Source organism: Lycium barbarum, chromosome 12, assembly GCF_019175385.1.
Source record: "Lycium barbarum isolate Lr01 chromosome 12, ASM1917538v2, whole genome shotgun sequence".
Lineage (NCBI taxonomy): Eukaryota > Viridiplantae > Streptophyta > Magnoliopsida > Solanales > Solanaceae > Lycium > Lycium barbarum.
Genome location: NC_083348.1, coordinates 79,059,660 through 79,083,006, shown reverse-complemented (window position 1 = coordinate 79,083,006; position 23,347 = coordinate 79,059,660). Strand labels below are relative to the sequence as shown.

The window sequence follows — 23,347 nt, the reverse complement described above, 5'->3', positions numbered from 1 at the left end:
ATAAAATATCTTTAATTATTTATGAAAAGCTAATATTATACATATAAATAATTATAAATTTTATGTATATAATTATCGGTTTGGTTCGGTTATTTATTCGGTTATTTTTTACTATAACCATAACCAAACTAAATATTATCGGTTTTTCAAATTTAAAACCAAACCAAACCAAACTAAACCAAATGTCGATTATTTTATTCGGTTTGGTTAAATTTTCGATTTGGTTTTGGTTTTAACCAAAATTGTGAACAGCCCTATGTGTCAGCATGTTTCCGAAGGACGCGTGAATTATTTTTCAAGTAGGGAATCAGAGGACTTTTCCGTCAATTCACATTAAAGGGAAGCTCCTCGATTCCTCTTATTAACGTACCGTTTGACCATAAAAATTATTCATTTTTTTTTTCACTTTTTTCTGAAATCAACGTTTGGTCATGAAAATTCCAAATACAATTTGAAGTTATATTTCGGAATATTAAAAATTCCAAAAATTTATTTTTAATTTTTTCCTATTTTTTTATAACTACATTTCACCAAAATTACAATTTTAAAAATTATGATCAAACACAATTCTAACTCTAAATTTTCTAAAAAAAAATATCTATGAACAAACGGCACCTAAGAGTAGTAAAGTAATAACGGATTGGGCTCCCCTCCAGTGCCAATCTCCTCCATTTCGTCCAGTTCTATCTTAAAACATAGACACGTGTCCAGCTCACAATGCAATGGATAGGATATCTTAACCATGGTCAACATTCCTCACATACTCCTCTCTCTGTTTCACTGTTTAGACGACAGAAAATTTACACCCGTTTCTTCCAAATCTGTGATAGAGAACTGATGTAACTCAACCAAAATTGCGTTTAGGGTCTGTCCTAATGTGTTGGATTTCTTCACTGATACCGTAAATAAAAGTTGGTCCTTCCAATTGCAATGGGTAAAAATGTTCGAAACCATGATAGCTAGAGAGGGGTTGTTCAACTTGTTAAAACTCTATGCATCTGGCTCATTTAAAGGGAAAAGATTCATCCTATTATTATCTGGAAATAAAGAAAACGTGTTGAAGGACAATTTCTAAGTCTTCGGATTTGGAAGAAAATTCAAGTGAAGCTTTAGTTTCCATTGGCGATCCTTAACTTCTTCTTCCCAATCGGCTGGCTACAGTCAAATTCAGCATCCTATTCTACTAGTACTAAAATCTTTATACTGAACTGCTGATCTGTCCCCTCTTTAGTGTTGGGTTTTTTCTGTGCACAATTCCGTTTAGAAGTTTTTGGGTCTAATCAATTCTTAAAAAACAAAAAGAGAGCTTGTTGACGGTATTCCAACAGACTTTGAGGTTCGGCAACTGGAAATGGTACTACTCGGCTAACACAGTTTGGGGGAACATTGCAGAGACTACCCTTAAACTATGGTTAAAAGTATACTAGTTAGTAAGATAAGTCAGATTCATTGAATTATTAAGTAGACACGTGTCAAAAAAATTAAGGTACACTAGGACGAAATGGAGGAGATTGGCACTGGATAGACTTACCTTACACAGACAAATCAAATAAAAGTATTACTCCGTCGATTAAAAAAAAAAAATCCATTTAGCTATTTGCACATTTTAAAAAAAAATATTAACTTTTAGATAAAATAAATAATTTAATTAAATTATTTCTAATTAAATAGGTATTGAAATTTGATCATATCACACTTAATAGAAGTAAATATGAAAAAATAAAATTAATTTTTTATTTATTTGCTAAGTGAACTTTTTTTCAAGAAAAAAGCTAAGCGGTTTTTTTTTTTTTTTTTCCGGAAGGGAGTATATTTTATCATTTCACACATCTCTGTACAGACATTTGCTATCTAAAACAAGTTCTCTTAGAGGAAGCCGAAAAAAAAACCTCACTTATAGATGGAAGAAGCAAGCTCGATAAAGCTAGGTAGCTCTTTGAAAGTTCCTAGCGTCCGAGAGCTGGCAAAACAAGAACGAGCAGCCGTTCCGCCGCGATATGTTCGTGATGATATCGAAAAGACATCCTCTTCCATATTATTGCCTCAAGTTCCAGTTATTGACATGGAAAAACTGCTGGAAATTGGAGATGATGATTCAGAGCTTGAGAGGCTTCATCTTGCTTGCAAAGAATGGGGATTTTTCCAGGTAAATTATGTTAGGTTTAAGTTGTGGAGAATGGTACCATTTAGACCGGTCTAAATAGGTATAGTAGTGCTATGAATGACCCAGTATCGAATGATGGCAATAGTATGAGCAAAAAAAACTCTCCTGTGCTTCCAGACATGTTGAGTTCGTGTTTCTTGCAGGTGGTGAATCATGGGGTGAGTTCATCATTGGTGGAGAAAGTGAAGTCCGAAATCCAAGCATTTTTCGATCTACCATTGGAAGAGAAGAAGAAGTTTGAGCAACAAGGAGATATTGAAGGATTCGGGCAAGCCTTTGTTTTCTCTGAAGAGCAAAAGTTAGACTGGGGTGACTTGTTTTACATGATCACTCTCCCTACCAATTTGAGAAAACCTCACTTATTTCCTAAGCTCCCTGTCTCACTTAGGTAAAAGTGGATGCAGTATTGCTGAAATGCCTTCTTTGCAGATATTCTTCAATGGACATCATAATAATTAAGACTTTGTTATATCGTTCAAATTTATTCAGACTCATTAATACCTAGTAAGTGGTTTTAACGGAAAAAAGCCATACTTAACATTTGAGATTTGAATGATTAAAATTCAGATCTAAAAAGCAAACATACTTATTGGCTGAGATCTGCAGGATCAAAGCACACTAAGAACCTACCGATTCCAGATCTTGCCAGTCATAACAACCAAAAAGGGTTAGCCTTCTTGAATGATTAAGATTCAGACTTTCATTAAATACAAATAAATGAGCGTGTCAGAAAATATTTAGAAGTTAATTTAAAGTTGCGGAGTTGAGATTAACCTGACTTGTTATGTATACTTTATGTTAGAAGTTGTATATGTAACTCGTGCCTTGATGTTCAATAGATCTCTTCCTCTTTTAATGCTAAATTGTATGATATAATTGGATACTTAGGAAATATAATGCAGGGACATAATGGAAGCACACTGCAAAGAATTCAAGAACCTAGCAATAAGCATCCTGGGTCAATTGGCAAAGGCTTTAAGGATGGATGAAAAGGAAATGAGAGATTTATCCAGTGATGGTATGCAGATAATAAGGATGAATTATTATCCACCTTGCCCTGAGCCACACAAAACCATTGGCATAAGTCCCCATTCTGATGCTGATGCTCTCACCATCCTTCTCCAATTGAATGAAACTGAAGGTCTTCAAGTTCGAAAAGACGGTATCTGGTTGCCTGTAAAACCCCTCCCAAATGCTTTCATTGTGAACGTTGGTGATATGATGGAGGTATATATATATATATATATATATATATATACATATATATAAGAGTTTCAAAGTGTGGTAACTTAGCGAAAATGCAGCAAATAGATAAATAAATAGAATTAATTATAATCCATTTACTTGCAAGTTAGCTAAACGTTATATAATCTTATTTTTGAAAGAAAAAGCTCATTTTCTAAGATTTATAATGTTTGCATATGTTATTTGACCGGGCAGATATTGAGTAATGGTGTTTATAGAAGCATTGAGCACAGAGCAGTAAACTCAAACACAAAGAGGCTGTCTCTTGCAACATTCTATGTCTTTAACCTCGACTCTGAATTGGGACCTGCATACAGCCTCATTGGACCAAATAATCCTCCCATTTTCCGAAGAGTTCCCGTACAAAAATATTTGCAGGATTTTCTTGCACGAAAACTTGATGGAAAATCGTTCATTGATCGCATGAAGGTAGAGACAGAAGATGACGAATCCTAGGTAGCATTTGATACTCTACTTGGGTATTACCTGATTTATATCCGGTGAAATTAAATTTTGTATAAGTTACTCTTGCTATTGTAATTTCAAGTTTCAATATTTGATGACGGTAATAAAGAAGAAAAACAGGGTACTGTTCTATGTTCTACTATATTATGATGGTTATTATCTTATTTTCATCCAGTGAAATATTTCACGAGTTACTCTTGCTATTGTAATTTAGAGTTCCGCTGTAACAAAAATAGGACGTTCTCTGTTTTATTATATATGATGGTGTTTGACTTGATATATATGATTTAAAATGTTACTTCAATTGTTGAATTATATATGTCCAGCGAAAGAAAAATTAAATTTTGATTATTATTAAATTTGTTTTATTGATAAGCATATTATATAAATCTGAATACTTGTAAATTGTAAGAATTGTATACAATACTATTAGCGGTATAATGTCAAATATACTGCAGTGTCCCCAAATGGAAATAATTAAACGGAGGAGAGTACTTAGATTTGGAATAATCTTTTGTTTGTTTTAGACAAGTTAGTTAAATGTCTGACATTGCTTCCTTGTTTTAAACAATACATGCCAGTCTTGCTCTGTAGATTTATTGCCGGATTAGAAAATGGAGGTAGAGGCTTTCGTGTCGCTTCATTGTTTGCAGTGGTATTATGCTGCAAATAGACTTTGAAAGTTGGCAGGTACATCCATACATGTAAAATATTCAAAGGCCCTATTTGTTGTTGTTTTTAAATTAAACTATCCACCCGGACTTTCACCTCTAGTAGTGCTGGGGGGGGGGGGGGGGGTTGGGGGGTTGGCAAATTCCTTTGTTGTGAAGATGGTGACGAGGTAGCAGTGGATAATTCCTGGAATTTCTGAAAATTACAAAAATTGTTTTGTTGCTTTGGATCACGTATATGACCTCAATTTGTCATTGTTTTAGAGTTGCGGTGCGACGGCCGCCATGTAAAGCTGGAAGCTGACGATGAGATACAATGAGGCCCCGTTTGGACATGGTTTGAAACTATAGACTTAGAAAATCAGATAAAGAACGTGGGAATTGAAATTTTCTTGTTCAGTTGTGATATGGTGGTTTACGCCCATGAACAGTGATCGTAAACTGAAACCAAGAATTTCTGAACATTCTGGAATTTGACATTTTGAGGTCATATGGTTAAATACAGACCATATATCACTTTACGGCCCGTATTTAAAAACGTGTTTGGAATTTGGGAAAACTTCGTTGATGAAAGTTGTAGAGCATTGAAATACCTTTCCAACGGTATCTTACGGGGGTCAAACGGACATCTGTGCAAAGAGTTATGACCATTTTACTGAAGAGACGCAGTGGAGTCCGTATTGCAAAATACGGCCTGTATTGCAGTTTACGACCCGTAAACTGAAAATACGACCAGCACTGTTCAGGTCGTAAATTGCAATTTCACAGGACAGTATATATTCATCCATACCAGTTCAACTTATTATTTTTCATTCCTTCAAACCATAGAACGACTTCCTACTCTGCTCCAACATCAAGAATACCAAGGTAAGTCCATTCTAATTATTCCAACTCAATTCTAACATATATCCTTGTAATCTAAACAAGAAATCATCATTCCTAATCTAGGGTTTTTAAGAAAACCCATCTCAAGATTCAAGAATCAAGATTTAGGAAATCTTCTCCAAAATTTAAGTCTTTAATTCAAGTTTTGGAGCAATTAAGGTATGTAGAACTTCCATCCACATGAGGGAATCTCTATGTTCTTCCCCATGCTTCGTTTCCTTGATATCCATGAAGTTCAAATCTTAGAGCATTAAACCCAACATATTGGTAGCTCGTATTTAAGTATTTATGTACATGAATTTTGTATCTATATTTGTTGTTGTATTCCTAATCTTCCATTACGGTTATTAGGAACCCTAGCTTAATCCATGAATCATGAATTCTTCCTCATGTGTTCTCATTATGTTCATATGAAACTTTATGATTTTATTTTGCAAGTTACAATCATGTTTTCAAGTCAATTACATATATATGATTATGAACTATTGTTATTACTCGTGAATCAAGAATATGTTTACAAGCTATTTCATGAAACCATGTTTACAAGTTATTTTGTGAAATCATTATTACAAGACAAGTACAAGTTAATTCACGAAAATCATGGGCTTCTTAGCCAACTATATTATGTTAATGTTTTTGGGAGTTGCACAAATTACCGAGAAGACTCAGATAGCTTGAAACTACATAGCCACCGTAGGACAAGGATCGCTCCGCCCAGATAAGACGATACATTAATTTTACACTGAATGGATCCATCAGGCACGTTACCACCTTATACTCTGGCAAGGTATGAGGGCTCTGCTGGTCCGGCGAGGTACCAGACTTCACGTAACCACGTGGTGATTTACCACCTTATACTGTGGCAAGGTATGAGGGCTCTGCTGGTCCGGTGAGGTACCAGACTCCACGTACCCACGTGGTGATATCACATGTCGGTTTATGAAATGCTCTCCCTACTTATCATGTTTTTACTTATGTTATATATATACATATGCACTCATGCTCATGTTCATGTCCAGGTTTTCAGTTTCAGTTCCTATCATGTTATTCCATGTCCCATGTTGTTTCTTTCGGTTGCTTTACATACCAGTACATTCAATGTGCTGACGTCCCCTTTTATTGCCCGGGGGCCTGTATTTCACGATGCAGGTACTGATATACAGGACGACACATCCGCTCAGTAGGACAACATTCGTATTAGCTTATTGGTGAGCCCATCTCATTCGAGGCTTAGTCAACTTTTGTTTTATGATTAGCTATGCATCTAAGGTATGTTGGGGGCCTTGTCCCAGTAAGTATGTTTTCCAGTCAGACTCATGATAGAGGTTTCATAGACTAGACAAGTCAGTTATGTCATGTCAGACATTCAGAGTCATATAGCCATTTTGGCTCATTCATGTTATTTCCGCACTCATGTTTAAACAAGTATTTTTATTAAGTATTATGACTTACTACGTTTTATAAAGGCTCATCATGCATTCACGTCATATTTCCGCTCATGTATGCTTCATGATAGTTCAGCAAGCCATGTGGTTCGCTCGGTCACATGCAGTCAGGCACCGAGTGCCGTGTTACGTCCAGGCCATGGTTCGGGGCGTGACAGCTGATTCCGGAAAAAAGTGAAAAAAAAATCCGGAATAAAGTAATAATTCTTATGGCCAAACGGGGGCTAAGACGTTTGAATCAAAATACACATTTTGAGTATTAGAATGTTGCGTAAAAAATTTCGTTATTCAGATGTATTCTAACTTGTGCCTTGATCTTCACTAGATCTCTTCCTCTTATAATTAATGTTAATTTGGATGATATGATTGGATACATTGGAGATATAATGCAGGGACATCATGGAAGAACACTGCAAAGAATTCAAGACAGAAGATGACGAATCCTAGGTAGCATTTGATACTCTACTTGGGTATTACATGATTTATATCCCGTGAAATTAAATTTTGTATAAGTTACTCTTGCTATTGTAATTTCAAGTTCCAATATTTGATGACTGTAATAAAGAAGAAAAATAGGGTACTGTTCTATGTTCTACTATATTATGATGATTATTATCTTATTTTCATCCAGTGAAATATTTCACGAGTTACTCTTGCTATTGTAATTTGGAGTTCCGCTGTAACAAAAATAGGACGTTCTTTGTTTTATTATATATGATGGTGTTTGACTTGATATATATGATTTAAAATGTTACTTCAATTGTTGAATTATATATGTCCAGCGGAAGAAAAATTAAATTTTGATTATTATTAAATTTTTTTTATTGATAAGCATATTATATAAATCTAAATACTTGTAAATTGTAAGAATTGTATACAATACTATTAGCGGTATAATGTCAAATATACTGCAGTGTGCCAAAATGGAAATAATGTCATATAAATTAAAACATAGGAGAGTACTTAGATTTGGAATAATCAGAGTACTTAGATTTGGAATCTTTTGTTTGTTTTAGACAAGTTAGTTAAATGTCTGACATTGGTTCCTTGTTTTAAACAATACATGCCAGTCTTGCTCTTTAGATTTATTGGCGGATTAGAAAATGGAGGTAGAGGCTTTAGTGTCGCTTCATTGTTTTCAGTGGTATTATGCTGCTAATAATAGACTTTGAAAGTTGGCAGGTACATCCGTACATGTAAAATATTCAAAGGCCCTATTCGTTGTTGTTTTTAAATTAAACTATCCACCCGGACTTTCACCTCTAGTGGTGCTCGTCGGAGGGGGGAGGGGGTGGTGGTGGTTTGGCAAATTCCTTTGTTGTGAAGATGGTGACGAGCTAGCAGTGGATAATTCCTGGAATTTCTGAAAATTACAAAAATTGTTTTGTTACTTTGGATCACGTATATGACCTCAATTTGTCATTGTTTTAGAGTTGCGGTGCGACGGCCGGAATGTAAAGCTGACGATGAGATACACTAAGGCCCCGTTTGGATATGGTTTGAAACCATGGTTTCAAATCATGTTTGGACATGCAATTTGAATATTTTAAGTTGTATTTTCTCTTATAGACATAAAAACCTCACAAATTGTGAAAACTATCAAAACATTCTAAATTCTTATACAATCTTACCAAATGAGCAAGTCATAGTTCATAACAAAATTAGTACACTACTAGAAAACTTTTCTAAAAAATACAACATCAATTAATCAAACTTTAGTTCAATAAAAACGAAAATTTAACATGAATAGTAATGTAACTACTCTTTAATATAATCATCTCACATAAATTAAAGGTTGGTAGACATAAATAAAGGTTGATGGAAGTTAATGAGATTGGTAAATGATTGATGGGGTAATTGTTAAAAATATCTACCAACTTATAGGTCTTTTTTTATAAAATATAAACTTATGGGTTAAATTTTATATTTTAAAAAGTTAAACCATAGTTTCAAACCCAAATATGTCTTTTTAGATGATTTGGGGTTTGAAATCATGAGTGAAAACGTATATCCAAACATTAGTTTGGGGTCATGGTTTCAAACCATGGTTTGAAAACGCATGGCAACGCCTGCTAGGAAAATGAATAAACAAATAAAAGTACTATAATTTACACGTTATCATTTCACACATCTTTATACATATATACGTTTGCTATCTAAGACAATTTCTCTTAGAGATAGCCAGAAAAAACCTCATTTATCTATGGAAGAAGCAAGCCCGAGAAAGCTAGGTAGCACTTTGAAAGTTCCTAGCGTTCGAGAGCTGGCAAAGCAAGAATTAGCAGCCGTTCCGCCGCGATATATTCGTGATGATATAGAAATGACATCCTCTTCCATATTATTGCCTCAAGTTCCGATCCAGTCATTGACATGGAAAAACTGCTCTAAATTGGATATGATAATTCAGATCTTAAGAGGCTTCATCTTGCGTGCAAAGAATGGGGATTTTTCCAGGTAAATTATATTAGGTTTTAAGTTGTGGAGAAATGGTCTAAATTGGTGTAGCATATGAACGACCCAGTATCAAATAGTACTAGTAATTAATATCAGCTGATGAACGCTTTCCCCTACTTCCAGACATGATGAGCTCGCGTTTCTTGCAGGTGGTGAATCATGGGGTGAGTTCATCATTAGTGGAGAAAGTGAAGTCAGAAATCTGAGCGTTATTTGATCTACCAATGGAAGAGAAGAAGAAGTTTGAGCAACAAGAAGGGGACGTTGAAGGATTCGGGCAGGCCTTTGTTGTATCTGAAGAATAAAAGTTAGACTGGGGTGGCATGTTTTACATGAACACTCTCCCTACCAATTTGAGAAAACCTCACTTAGTTCCAAAGCTCCCTCCCTCACTTCGGTAAAAGTGGAGGAGTAATGGTGTAATACCTTCTTTGCAGATATTTTCAATAGACATCTTAATGATTTTAAACTTTGTTATAAATTTTAATCATTCAGATCTATTTAGACCCATTAAGTGGTTGTTTAAATGGTTGTAAGGAAAAAAAAAACGTACTTAATGATGAAGATTCAGGTCTAAAAAACGTACTTAATGATGAAGATTCAGGCCTAAAAAAACACACTTAATGATTGAGATGATATGAATAATTGAGATTCTGACCTTTAGTAAGTACAAATTGTTAGAAACAGAGAACGAGAAAGAAGATAGAGTTTTGGAGAATGAATGTTTCTATTCATTGCATACATACAAGAAGTTACATCCCTATTAGACACAAGAAAATAAGAAGCAAAAGGAAATAAAATACCTACAATTAATGTAGATCCTCTAGAATATTCTACAATTAAGCCTAATCATATTCTACCATATTTAAATATCTCTACAATATTTACCATATTTTAACATCCCCTTCAAACTCAAGATGGTTTAGAAGAAACCAGATTGAGTTTGGCCACCAGAACATGGAAACATCTAGGAAGATGAGGCTTAGTGAAAATGTCAGCTGGTTGATCGGAAGATCCAATAGAAGCTAATCGAATGACACCAAGATCAATGTGTTGACGAGTAAAATGACAATCAATCTCAATATGCTTTGCATGCTCATGAAATACATCATTATGAGCAATCTGAATGGTACTGCGATTATCACAATAAAGAATAGTGGCAGACGATTGAGGAATACCCATGTCGGCCAATAACCAACGAAGCCATAATATCTCAGTAGTAGTGTCAGCAAGTGCTTAATATTCTGATTCAGTGCTTGATCGGGATGCTAGACTTTGTTTCTTACTTCTCCATGAAAGAGAATCTCCTAGAAAAATATAATAACCAGTAGTAGAACGTCTATCAATGGGATCACGCCCCCAATCAGCATATGCTCGTAATTCAAGAGAAGAATTAGCTGAAAAATGAAGTCCATAGAAAAGAGTGCCTTTGACATAACGAACAATGCGAAGAACAACAACATAATGAGTAGAACGAGGTGCAGCCATGAATTGACTAAATATGTGAACAACATAGGCAATATCTGGATGAGTAACAGTCAGATAGATAAGACTAACAAGTGTCCGATAAAGAGTGGCATTAGACAATGAAGTACCATCAGTAGGAGAAAACTGCACATCAGGCTCAAGAGGTGTGCTCTCTATTTTATTATCGCTAATACCCGCTTTTGATAACAAATCAGAAGCATACTTAACTTGAGATAGAGAAATTCCATCATCAGAAGTGAGAACTTCAAGGCCCAAGAAATAATTGAGAGAACCCAAATCCTTCATCTCAAAATTGGTACTTAAAAATTCTTTAATCTCTGAAATGCCAGCAATATCATCACCAGTGATGATCATATCATCCACTTTCTTTTCTCAGACTGCTCTATCATGACTTGTTCGCTTTCTTTAGTTTCATTTTCATTTTTCTTTGAACTGCTTGTGCTTATCTGACGTTCTCTTGTTGTGTTTTCTCTTGAGCCGAGGGTCTTCCGGAAACAACCTTCCTATCTTCCGAGATAGGGGTAAGGTCTGCGTACACTTTACCCTCCCCAGACCCCACATTGTCGGATTTCACTGGGTATGTTGTTGTTGTTATTGTTGTTGATGATGATCATATCATCCACATATAGAAGCAAAAGAACAATACCTTGTGTTGTCTTGCGTACAAAAAGAACAGTATCATGCGGGCTAGAAGAGAATCCGAGTTTGCTAAATGCAGAACTAAACCGACATACCAGGCTCGTGGAGCTTGTTTCAAACCATCCAATGCACGGCGAAGACAACATACTTTATTGGGAGGATAGTTGTATCCCGGCGGTGGTTTCATATAAACCTCCTCTTCCAAATCACCATTAAGAAAAGCATTTTTAACATCTATTTGAGAAACCCCCACTGTTTAGTTGCTGCAATAGTAAGAAGGGTCCGAACAGAGGTAACGCGAGCTATCGGCGCGAATGTCTCCTCATAATCAATTCCATACTCTTGAGTGAATCCTCTAGCAACCAATCGATCCTTGTATCTTTCAACTGAGCCATCAGATCGTGTCTTAATCTTGTAGATCCACTTGCAATCAACAAGAGTCTTATTAGGAGGAAGGTCAACTAAGTCTCAAGTATGAGTCTTTTCAAAGGCCTGCAATTCTTCTTTCATAGCTTGCTGCCAACAAGGATCAGTAGATGCCTCTTTGTATGTACAAGGCTCATGTAAATTAAGCATGGTACAATAATATTGATAATCACGAAGATAACTAGGATGATTTTTCTCTCTTTCTTGACGTTTAGAAGAAGATCAGGTGTTATCAGGAAGAAGAGAAGATGAGACATGTACCTCAGGATTAGTATTAGTATCAAGTGTGGGGCCATCAATTGGAGATTCAGCATGAGAAGTGGATGTTGTACCATTATCATGAACTGGACCATCAAATGGGACTTCATCAAAGGAAATGGTTGAACCTTAGGGTGCAATGTTTAACTCACCAGATGAACCCGCATCACAATCAGTGGGAAAAAGCTTAACAGAAGGATTAGAAAAGAATGACACTCGACTTGATGGAATTTACTCAAACATTGATAGTGAAGAAAATTTAATATGTTCCCAAAAGACAACATGACGAGAAATACGAATACTATTTGACACGGGATCCCAATAACGATAACCTTTATGTTCTATCCCATATCCCAGAAAGAAACAAACTCGAGCACGAGGTTCTAATTTTGTGTATTCATGTGGTTGAAGATGGACAAAACAAGCACAACCAAATACTTTAAGTAATGTGTAGTCAGGAGCTACCTTATAAAGTTGTTCATAAGGAGAGACGTTTCTAAGAATAGATGATGGGAGTTTGTTGATAGTAAATACTGCATTAAGAGCTGTTTCACCCCAAAAACGCTCAGGACAAGATGAAGAAATAATCATGGCCTGAATAGAATCAAGGATTTGACGATGCTTACGTTCTGCTCGACCATTTTGTTGGGAGGTACCGGGGCAAGGAAATTCAGAAAGTGTACCATTTTCAGACAAGAAATTCAAAAGCTTAGAATCACGATATTCCATAGCATTGTCACGACGAAAAACTTTGATAATTTTACCAAATTGTGTTTTAATCATAGTGGCAAAATTAGTATAGATTTGACATAATTCTGAACGATTTTTCATAAGATATATCCCTGTGAATCGGGAAAAATCATCAATAAAAAATGACAAAGTATCGTGATCCAATCATGCTCGGTACTGGACAAGGCCCCCAAGCATCCAAATGCATTAGATCAAAAAGAGACTCTGAAATAAAAGTATTATTATTAAAAGCTAAAGCAGGTTGTTTGGCCTGTTTACATGCAACACAATCCAAACTTTTCTCATCAACATGACCTAACAACCCACTAGAAATTAAAGGGCGAAGTTTACTCAAAGAACAATGACAAAGACGTTGATACCACAAAGACAGAGGAAAATTAGAAGCAACAACACATAATTGAGACACAAGATATGATTTAGGAATGTACAAACTGGTGAGTTCAAACATATGCCCAACTTTACGGCCTCTCCTAATGATCTGTCCCGTCTGGGGGTCCTGCACTTGACAACCACGAGAAGAAAAATTTACATCATATCCAGAATCACACAATTGTCCAACAACGATAAGATTAAAATTTAATTTAGGAATAACAAAAGTATCAGGCAAGGAAAGATCTGATGAAGAAATAGATCCTTTATGACTAACATTCATATTGGATCCATCAACAGTATTAATATAAGATGGGCTGGAAAGAGCAGTCAGAGAAGAGAAAATCTTGGAAGAGTATGTCATGTGATTACAACATACTGAACCATAGTACCAAGATGAATTACCTGGGGGAGTAACTAGGGCTGTAGGGGTATTAACAGTTGAAGAGAGGAGTTGATTGAGGATAGATTGAAGGTCAACTGATGTGGTGACTAATGAAGTCCCAGGATTGTTGGCTACTGCAAGTATAGGATTTGAAAGGTGGTTCAAACGAGATTGATTTCTGTTTTGGGGACGAGTTGGACAATTATCAATCAAGTGATCTTTCTTTTTATAATACCAGCATATTGGAGGACAATTCCTAGAGATATGACCCTTTTTCTTACATTTATTGCATTTAATAGTTGGGTAAATGTGTAAAAAGTTTCAAGTTTGACAGCAATTGCGACAAAATTTGCCACCAATCTTTTTAGTGACTGCAAAAACTGAATCATCCATTGGTCGCGAAAGGCCCAAACGAGTTTCTTCAGATTTAAGGTGAGGAAGTGCATCTTCAAGAGTGGCAAAGGTTGCTGGTTAAGAATGCAGCCCGGGTTGGTTCATAATCATCAGTAAGAGCCATCAAGAATTGAATCAATCTATCATTATTGTGGTAAGCTAAAAATTTGGCAGCATCATCATAATTTTTCAACATCGGTTCGGACAAGGTCAGTTGGTTCCAAATGGATTCCATCTTAGAGAGGAATTCATAAACAGGTTCCCCTTTTTCTTGTTTCAGATTAGCTATTTCCTTCATCAATTGAAAACGATGAGAAAGATCGGAAATAGTATATCGTTGAGAGAGATGATCCCATACCTCTTTTGCAGTATCAAACTGTCCAAATCAGAGATGAATACTTGGAACGGAAGTGTTCCGAAGCCATTTGGCTATCTCAATCCTCCAAACGATCCACAAACTTTTCATTAGTTTCAGTTTCACCTTGTGACGAGGCCAAAGTGCATAGGAAATTTCGCTCGTACTCTGTCAAATTCTAATATAGTTTAGGATATCGTCCCACAGAGATTGAAAAATCTATGCTACAGACTTGTAGTATTTTTACTGCTATTTGAGAGAATCAGATTGATGAAAGGAGAGTAGTGACTTAAATTTGTAAATTACTTTAACAAAAGAAACAACTTTCAAAAGATTATTTTAAAAGAGAGAGTTGGGAGTCGTTGAATCCACTTAGTGTATATATGACAATAAAACCTTTTTTTAGTAAATTCCACAAAACAGTAGAAATAGTTCCTAGACTTGATTTGTGTTATGAGGAACAAAGACCTCTTGCGATTAGTCCTTAAATCAATAAACTTATTTGAAACAATCCCTCCGTGAGAATTAGAATTGAAAGAAATACGATAGAGATCCCTCAAATCAATAAACTTATTTGAGACTGTCCCTCCGTGAGAATTAGGACAGATATAAATAAGATAAAGATTTAAACCTAAGACTTAACTTGAAATAACCCCTCCGCGAGAATTAGGATTAAAAGAAGCAAGTTCAAAGATTTGGAATAATAGATGACTAAAAATTATTATTACATATATATTTTATGTGATTATTATAGTATATTAATTTCCCTCCTTGTTAGAAGTACAAATTAATATAACTATAATCATAACACAAAATATACTAAGTAACGAGAATGATTAGTAGAACATATCATTCCAACACAAAGTATGACACTTAAATAATATCAAGACGAGAAATAACTAAAATAAGATAATATAACATTACACCAAGTTTCTTCAACTATCCCAACAAAAAGATTATGGAGTTAGAAAAAAGAAAATATGAATTTAAGAAACTAGAAATATTGAAAGACTTAGAGAAATATTTTTACTACAAGGGAAAGAAAAGAGAATAGAACAAGATTAACACTTTGTCTTGTAATTTATTGGATGATTTGTAAGCAAAGTGATGCTTCTATTTATAGGAAAATATAGTGTCTCCCCCCTACGGGTGCATTCCTTGAAGTAGTGCTCACATCCGTGACCTTACTTGATGGGTGAGAGTATAACAATAGTTGACGGGTGTGAGCATGAAAGTGGCGGTGACACCCGTGGATTTCAACGCTTGACGGGTGTGGGTATGACAACTGTAGTCGCACCCGTGAATTTTGCAACTCTTTTCTTGATGCCCACAGTTTATGGGTGTGAGTATGAAGCGGAGACACCCGTGAATTTTAACACTTGACGGGTGTGAGTATGAAGCGGTGACACCCGTGGATTTCAGAACTCCACGGTTATGACTTATGAATTCGTGGTTGCACCTATTGAATTCTTTGCTTACTTCTTTGACAATTTGTTTCTTCTATATTCTTCTGCAGTACTCTTCTTCTTGTAGAATTTGTCAGAAAATATGTGAGAATAGGATATATTTATTCATGTTTTATTTAAAAACTTATTTTTATATACAAAATATCATGAATAATTTATATCCATCACCTTGCTTTGGACATGTTAAATCACCAGTGACATATCGCCACAACTTTCTCCCTTTCAGAAAACTACGCATTGCCTCAAACCAATGACGATAGTTAGATCTGTTGAGAACAACAGAAAGAGGTTGAGAAATATCATTCTTGTCCATGATATTCACTCAATATATTGACGTCGACAAAGAGAAAAAAAAAAAGAAAAAAAAGAGACCCTGCAAAGTGATGGAGCGGTAAGTGCTATCAACATGAGTAGAAAAGAAGATTGAATATGGATTCAAACGACAGGCTCAGATACCATGTTAGAAACAGAGAACGAGATAAAAGATAGAGTTTTGGAGAATGAATGTTTCTATTCATTGCATACATACAAGAGATTACATTCCTATTATAAACAAGAAAATAAGAAGCAAAAGGAAATAAAGTACCTACAATTGATATTGGACCTCTAGAATATTCTACAATTAAGGCTAATCATATTCTACCATATTTAAATATCTCTGCAATATTTACCATATTTTAACATAAATGAGGCCTAGGTTCCTTTTCGAAAGAAAATAGTGAGAAGTTCAAAGTTGCGTAGTTGAGATTAACCAGATGTGCTTTATATACTTTTTGTTAGAACTTATATTCTAACTTGTGCCTCAATATTCGCTAGATCTCTTCCTCTTTTAATGTTAACTACTTTTGGACACGTGCGTTGCACGCGTGTCCCACGCAACTTGTATATATCGTATAAGTCATATTAAAACTACATTGTAATGAGTATCACAATCTTTTTAGCGAAAAAAAATACAATTAGTTGAAAAGAATGAACAATCAAACTATTCAAATGACTCCTTTGTTGAACGATGTGGTTGTGGATATAGATATCCCTCTTGAAAGTGCAACGGACAATTGTTTATGGGAGAAGGCGTGTTGCGGAAAATACAAGCCAATGTTAGGAATTGTTTGGCGCACTGCTTTATCTATTATCATTGCAGAGCAACGATGTACAATAAATTACTTCCGAATGTATTTGAAAGGATATCCTTCATTTTCAAGGTATGATAATTGTATTTAGAATAAACATAGTCTTGGTTGCACAATATCCGATCATTATTTCGGCATATAAGACGTTGTGAAAGCCTTTACATATCATTCTTGTGCCATTATATGTAGGGTCTAAATCCTGAGAAACGTGGATGCATTCTTTTATAGGTCCACTGTACAGTGCAAGTGAAACTGAGCTTGTTAATTATTTTAAGAAATGCATCAAATTTAGAACCAAAAAAACAAAAAAACAAAAAAGAAGGGAAGAATTAAAAAAGAAAAAGATCATCGTCGAAGTGATTTGAAAATAACAATTTATTTGACCCCGAAGGATATTTGGTGCATGCAAAATTTTGGTACTTCAAAACTCTCACAGAATGTAACACTGCTATAAAGAGAAGTAATTCTAAATGTAAAAAGAAGCAATAGTAATTCTTTTTTTCATACATAAACTTCCGATCATGATTTAAGTTTATCAAGAAGATTCTTATGTAACAATTGAACCATCCTCACTTGAATTGGATGTCTACAACTCACAATACAATAACAACAAAGCTGAAATAATACTCGAGAGCTTTACAAAATTCAAAAGGCAAAAAAATAATAATAGCAAATTAGCTCACAACATGGGAAGTTCTTGATCTCACAATGACAAAAAATTAGTTCACAAAATGACCATTATTCCTAAGCTCATCCTTCCGCCCCGTGAGCATATTCAAATTTCTTAGCCCGCTAAAGGGGTAAAGTAGTTTCAACCAAAATGTTCTTCATTTCCGAGATTGAACCCAAAATCTTTGATTAAGTAAGAGTGGAGGGATCTCAACCATTCAACTATCATCTCTCGGTGGTCAAAAGAATGACTAAAGTTATAACATGATGACCAAAACTTGAAGTCCCCTGTTAAACAACTTTTATAGTGATGAGAAGTTGGAACACTACTTGTACAATATTAATTCAAAAGAAAATGGAAAGCATACTTTATTAAAAGCAAAAGGCAGTAACCAGAGCGTTTTGTGTTCTAAAACCTTGCGGCATGACATTGAAATTTCCAAAACCAAAGAAATATAGGAACCAAACGTCTATTGCAATTTTTTGCATTATGGTTGTAAGGAAAAGATGGTTGCTTTTTTCAGGAACACATCTTGCCCATGTTTGCGCTCCAGATACAAATATGATTCCAACATCTTTTAATATAATTGATTTTCTTATTTGATTAGTAACAAGTAATATATATTAAGTTTATGTTTATTCTTCGTATATAATATAAGTATTTTGTACAATTAATGGCCAAAAGTAAAGAGTTGTGAACATGGAAAAGTTTGTACCTGCTTACATAAACTTCAATTCACATGTTCTACTGCATTACTTCGCCTGAAAATTCAAGTTAAAAATGGGAAAAATGAAAAAACAAAAGAAAATTAGGATAAAAATTGTGAATAATTAAATTACTAACAGGAAGAGAGATTAGAGATATACGTGAAGGGGAATATAACATGAAGAGATAAAAAAACGACTTACGAAGGAGATCTAGGCCGCCATGGAAGAAGGCCGAAGGAAAACTTTACATACTTGCAGTTATGCTCTATTGTTTTTTCAAATGGTGAGGATTAGACATATTCTTAATGTCCATTTATATAGGATGATTAATTAATGAGCAGAATTTAAACATATCAGGTAAGATAATTCATCATTAGTTTTAATTTGTTAGCTGTAGGAATCCAAAAGGGTTAGCAACGGAGAAATTAATAGCAATTACTCCATGTAGAGTTTAATAGGATTTCATTAAATCCCATTCCCTAATAATAGGATTTCATTAAATTCCATTCACCCTACTAATGTGCTAATTATTTATAATTCATCTGAAACTTGTAAAGCTTTATAGTCTAGGAGGTGAAGAGCCATAATGGTGAGGGTAATGCATATTCTGGATTTATAAGTTTATTAAAATGAGATAATTATTGAGCAGAATGTAACATGACAAATAAGAGAATTTATCGACTATTTAATTTTGATAACCGAAGAAACCAAAAGCTTTGCAACGTAGGAGATGAAATGTTAAAAGCAAATCTCAGATGTTAATTGTTAAAGAATGTCAAATACGTTATTCACTTTTAATGGGGAGCTGTAATCTTACAATAACCGCAATTTAAAGCAAATATTAAATGTAACTTTTAGTGGATTACTTTTAGATAAGAGGTAATTTAGTTTTTAACTTTAGAGTAATTAAAATATTACTATTTAATATTTAATTAGATGTTTTATTACATTTTGATTTATTGTAGGGATAAAATCATAATCCAACTTTGAATCTAGGAGCTTTCTACTTTTAGTATAATATGAATGAATGATACTTTTGAAATTCAGGGACACCATGGAAGAACACAGCAAAGAATTCAAGAGCCTACCAATAAGCATCCTATGTCAATTGGCAAAGGCTTTAAGGATAGATGAAAAGGAAATGAGAGATCTATTTAGTGATGCTATGCAGTCTATAAAAGATGAATTATTATCCTCATTGCTCTGAGCCAGACAGGACAATTGGCATAAGTCCTCATTCTGATGCTGTTGCTCTCACCATCCTTCTCCAACTGAATGAAACTGAAGGCCTCCAAGTCTGAAAAGATGGTATCTGGGTACCTGTAAAACCCCTCCCAAATGCTTTTATTGTGAACATTGGCGATATGATGGAGGTAAATATATAAGAATTTCCTCGTTGAGTAACTGAAATGCTTTGAGGGAGGTGGAAGCTAGGGTAGTCATAATACTTTCATTAATTTGATTTGTTACATTATATGGCTAATTAGGTTAAACTTGCTCGTTTAGAACAATTTGGAGGTTATTGAAATTAGAATTAACTCAAGACAAGTGGATCAAATAGATGATTGACTATTATTAATCCCTTTACTTGCATGTTAGCTAGACGTTATATGCTATTTTTCTTTTTGTAAGAAAGAGCTCATTTTCTAAAATCTATAATACTGTTTGCATATGTTATTTGACTTGACGCGCAGATATTGAGCAATGGTGTTTATAGAAGCATTGAGCACAGAGCAATAAACTCAAACACAGAGAGTCTATCTATTGCAACATTTTATGTCTTTAACCTCGACTCTGAATTGGGACCTGCACACAGCCTCATTGGACCAAATAATCCTCCAATTTTCCGAAGAATTCGCATAGAAAAATATGTGCAGGATTTTTTTGCGCGAGAACCTGATGGAAGATCGTTCATTGATCACATGAAGATAGAGACGAAGGAGGACGAATCGTAGGTAGCATTTGATACTCTACTTAGCTTGGTTATTACCTTATTTATATCCCGTGAAATTAAATAAGTACGTAGGTTACTCTTGCTATTGTAATTTCAAGATCCAATTTTGGATGACGGTAATAAAGAAGAAAAATACACTCTCTGTTTTGGTGTTTGATTTGATACTGTTGTATTATATTGGTGCAATAAAAAATATTTAATCTAAAAGGTGACCGAAAAGTTTTTTTTTTTTTTTTTAAATCATCACCTATGCTATATTATTATGTGGAGTAAAGGGGCTTGACACCGACCCCTACCAACGTATATGTAATACCCAAAAAAAGTATTCAGGAGGAGGACGTATACCTGACCTCCTAAAATTTTCTTGAAAGACTAATTTAAATCCCTCCATCCAATACTAGATTACACCATCTAGATAGAAGGACTGGAGGGATGAAAAAAATCTACACATGCAGTATATATATCATACACAAACAACCTCAAGTCAAATAAAGGAATTCTCTAAAGTCTAGTGTCTGACACATGACATTTGTACTTTATCGAGTCTGTACGGACACAAAGCTTCCATGAGTAGTTCTCTATGATCAAGGAATACCCTCTAGTTTCCTTTGTAGCTCCATTTTTACAGTGCATTTGCAGTTTGATTCCATTCTCTAAAATAATGTTGTATAATTATGGCCAGTTGATACACAATCTGATTTTCCTCTTCAATTACATAAAGAAGTTGTTACCGTATCCTTGTTCTCCCATTTAGCATATTGACTATCAATAAGAAATCACATCTTCCGAAAGAGATCAAGGGACTATTTCAACTAGACAAAATGCAACTTCCTAGTATAAGGAGATCTTGACTTTGTTGTTGAATAAGTGTTGGAACATCCTCTCATCTGATGGCCAAGGGGGTTCCATAATATTTCCAGATATATTCACAACCAGTTTACCAGTCACAACAAAAGTCCCCTTTCATCAAATGTTGTCCAAATCTAATCAATATATCATCAAAAGGCAACTTGTTCTTCAGAATTTTCCAAGTCAAAAATGAGTTTTGAAAGGAATAAACTTGTGCCAGATTCTCTTCATCACAGCAGACCTGCATCTCACTTGCTGATTAGGTTCCAAGTAGAAGAGGTTGAAAAAACTATTCTTGTATTAGATGGTATCAAACTAGCACCAATTCCACTACCAAAAAATTACTATTTTCTCACTGAAATTTTCCACTGAAAAATGTTTAGTGGCTATTCCCACTGAATGTCGGTGGGAAACCTAAAAAATTGTGTTTTCAAACGAAAAAATCAGGAAGTTTCCCAGCGTTTTAATGGAACCTATTTTCCACCATGTGTTTTTCCAGTGAGCTGGTTCAGTGGGAATGAGGTACACAAATTTCCCATGGATCAATGTTAGTGGGATAAACCTCTGGTTTCTAGTAATGTTATGATGTGTTGGCATAAGCATGCGTGTGTTTTGATGATTGACAAAGAAAATGAACAAGTCAGTAAACCAGGTCTACAGACATGTTCCATCTCAGACACTGAGATGATTCAAAGATAAATGAACCAGGTGCTTGAACCAGGTCCAAGAACATGTTTTAGCTCAGAGTCCTATTGCGAGTAGGATTTGTGATTTATGGTAAACACTTGGCGGACAAGTTGTAGGATTTCTTGCCATAATTATCAAGATACTCCAGACTCCTACGAGGACACTAAAGCCTCGTGAATGCAAGAATCCCAAGTCAACTCAAACCCTGGGCCCAACCAAGTAGGGATTGAGCTCAGCCGACTTGATGCAAACCTAAAGCTATAAATATCCAAGTCCTGTCATGAAGAAGTTTTACGCACTCACATAGAGAGAAAATCAGAGCTTGAGCGAACACCGTCAATGCAAGCAATTGAGAATTCTCATTATTGAAGTGCAACCTAATACTAAGAAGAAGATTGAAGAACCTATTTAATAGAGTTTATGTATTACCGTTCTTAAGTCTAGATTCGTGTATTAGAATTGTTTATCGAGTTGTATCTTTATCAGCTTTCATAGAAGCAATATTCATAGGTATAAACATTAGTCAAATTCAACTTCAAGTTGGGATAACTTGAAGTGGGCTCATTAGTCTAGGGAGATTAGTGATATATGAATTAGAGTTTAGTTCCTAGAGTACAGAATTTGTAATTTGAATTTGCAAAGGCTCACCGTTGTAGTGGAGTTCGGGTAAAATCCTACAGAGGTGTAGGTCGTGGTATTTTTCACCCTCTGTGAGCCGGGTGGTTTCCACGTAAAAATTGTTGTATTGTTACTTTCATGTTATTACTATTTCGCAAACGCTAGCTAGAAACAAATAGAGTAACGTGATCTATCCTGTAAGCGAAAAACTAATATAAATTAGGATAGATAACAGGTCGTGCAAATAACATGCTTGCGGTAAGCTCAATCAGATATTTAGGTAATTATTGATATTCTTCAGTCAACTCTCTAGTCACCCTCACCTCCTTAATGCTTTTCCTGATAAAAATAACATGCTTGCGATAAGCTCAATCAGATATTTAGGAAATTATTGATATTCTTCAGTCAAATCTCTAGTCACCGTCGCCTCCTTAATGCTTTTACCGACAAAAGGTGAATCTAGGTGATCAGATGACCGAGGGAACTAATCCCAGTATAGTGGTCACACCACACACTAATATTTAAATATTAAAACAGATTATTTCGTAAATGAAATCTGTGAAGCACTCACAAATTCACTAATTGGATAAATTCAGGGGCGCACGGGTTCGGCCGAATCAGAAATGTTATACCTCATTTTAATCGGAGTAAAAATAATTTATAACATTCCGGTAATTCCGGGATTAATTAAAGTTAAGGAGTCGCCACCTAATTATTTATGGTGAATTAGGACACCTAAAGTACATTAAAGTTATTTTCTAAAATTAACTCCGTTTTAAGGTCTACTAACTTAAGATTCTAGGTAAGGGTTCAATTAATCTAAAGGGAAGGTATTAAGCTTCCTTTAAGATCCATTAATAATGATTAACCACCG

The 23,347-nt window shown here is 34.9% G+C and overlaps 1 protein-coding gene, 2 long non-coding RNA genes and 1 pseudogene across 3 annotated transcripts; 3 read left to right on the top strand and 1 right to left on the bottom strand.

Moving 5' to 3' along the window:
• Window positions 1-1,823: 1,823 nt before the first annotated feature.
• LOC132621123 (oxoglutarate-dependent flavonoid 7-O-demethylase 1-like) lies at window positions 1,824-4,038 on the top strand. Its single transcript, XM_060335275.1, has 4 exons — window positions 1,824-2,146; window positions 2,308-2,552; window positions 3,067-3,391; window positions 3,605-4,038. Exons 1-4 carry the CDS (start codon window positions 1,901-1,903, stop codon window positions 3,863-3,865), a joined length of 1,077 nt encoding a protein of 358 aa, XP_060191258.1. The 5' UTR covers window positions 1,824-1,900; the 3' UTR covers window positions 3,866-4,038.
• On the bottom strand, window positions 3,853-7,624 carry LOC132621131 (uncharacterized). The gene is made up of 2 exons (XR_009575426.1): window positions 7,353-7,624; window positions 3,853-3,895 (listed from the first exon to the last, which is right to left on the bottom strand). It is a non-coding gene; the product is annotated as an uncharacterized LOC132621131 (long non-coding RNA).
• Window positions 4,821-7,610, top strand: LOC132621132 (uncharacterized). Its single transcript, XR_009575427.1, has 2 exons — window positions 4,821-6,638; window positions 7,268-7,610. It is a non-coding gene; the product is annotated as an uncharacterized LOC132621132 (long non-coding RNA).
• A 1,395-nt stretch (window positions 7,625-9,019) lies between the features above and the next one.
• Window positions 9,020-20,451, top strand: LOC132621125 (protein SRG1-like; annotated as a pseudogene).
• Window positions 20,452-23,347: the final 2,896 nt, after the last annotated feature.

Bases quoted from the DNA above. Each gene is read 5' to 3' on its own strand.
- LOC132621123 (XM_060335275.1), top strand. From the start codon at position 1,901: ATGGAAGAAGCAAGCTCGATAAAGCTAGGTAGCTCTTTGAAAGTTCCT. The intron at 2,147-2,307 runs GTAAATTATGTT...TGTTTCTTGCAG, and splicing joins AAGAATGGGGATTTTTCCAG to GTGGTGAATCATGGGGTGAG. The intron at 3,392-3,604 runs GTATATATATAT...TTGACCGGGCAG, and splicing joins ACGTTGGTGATATGATGGAG to ATATTGAGTAATGGTGTTTA.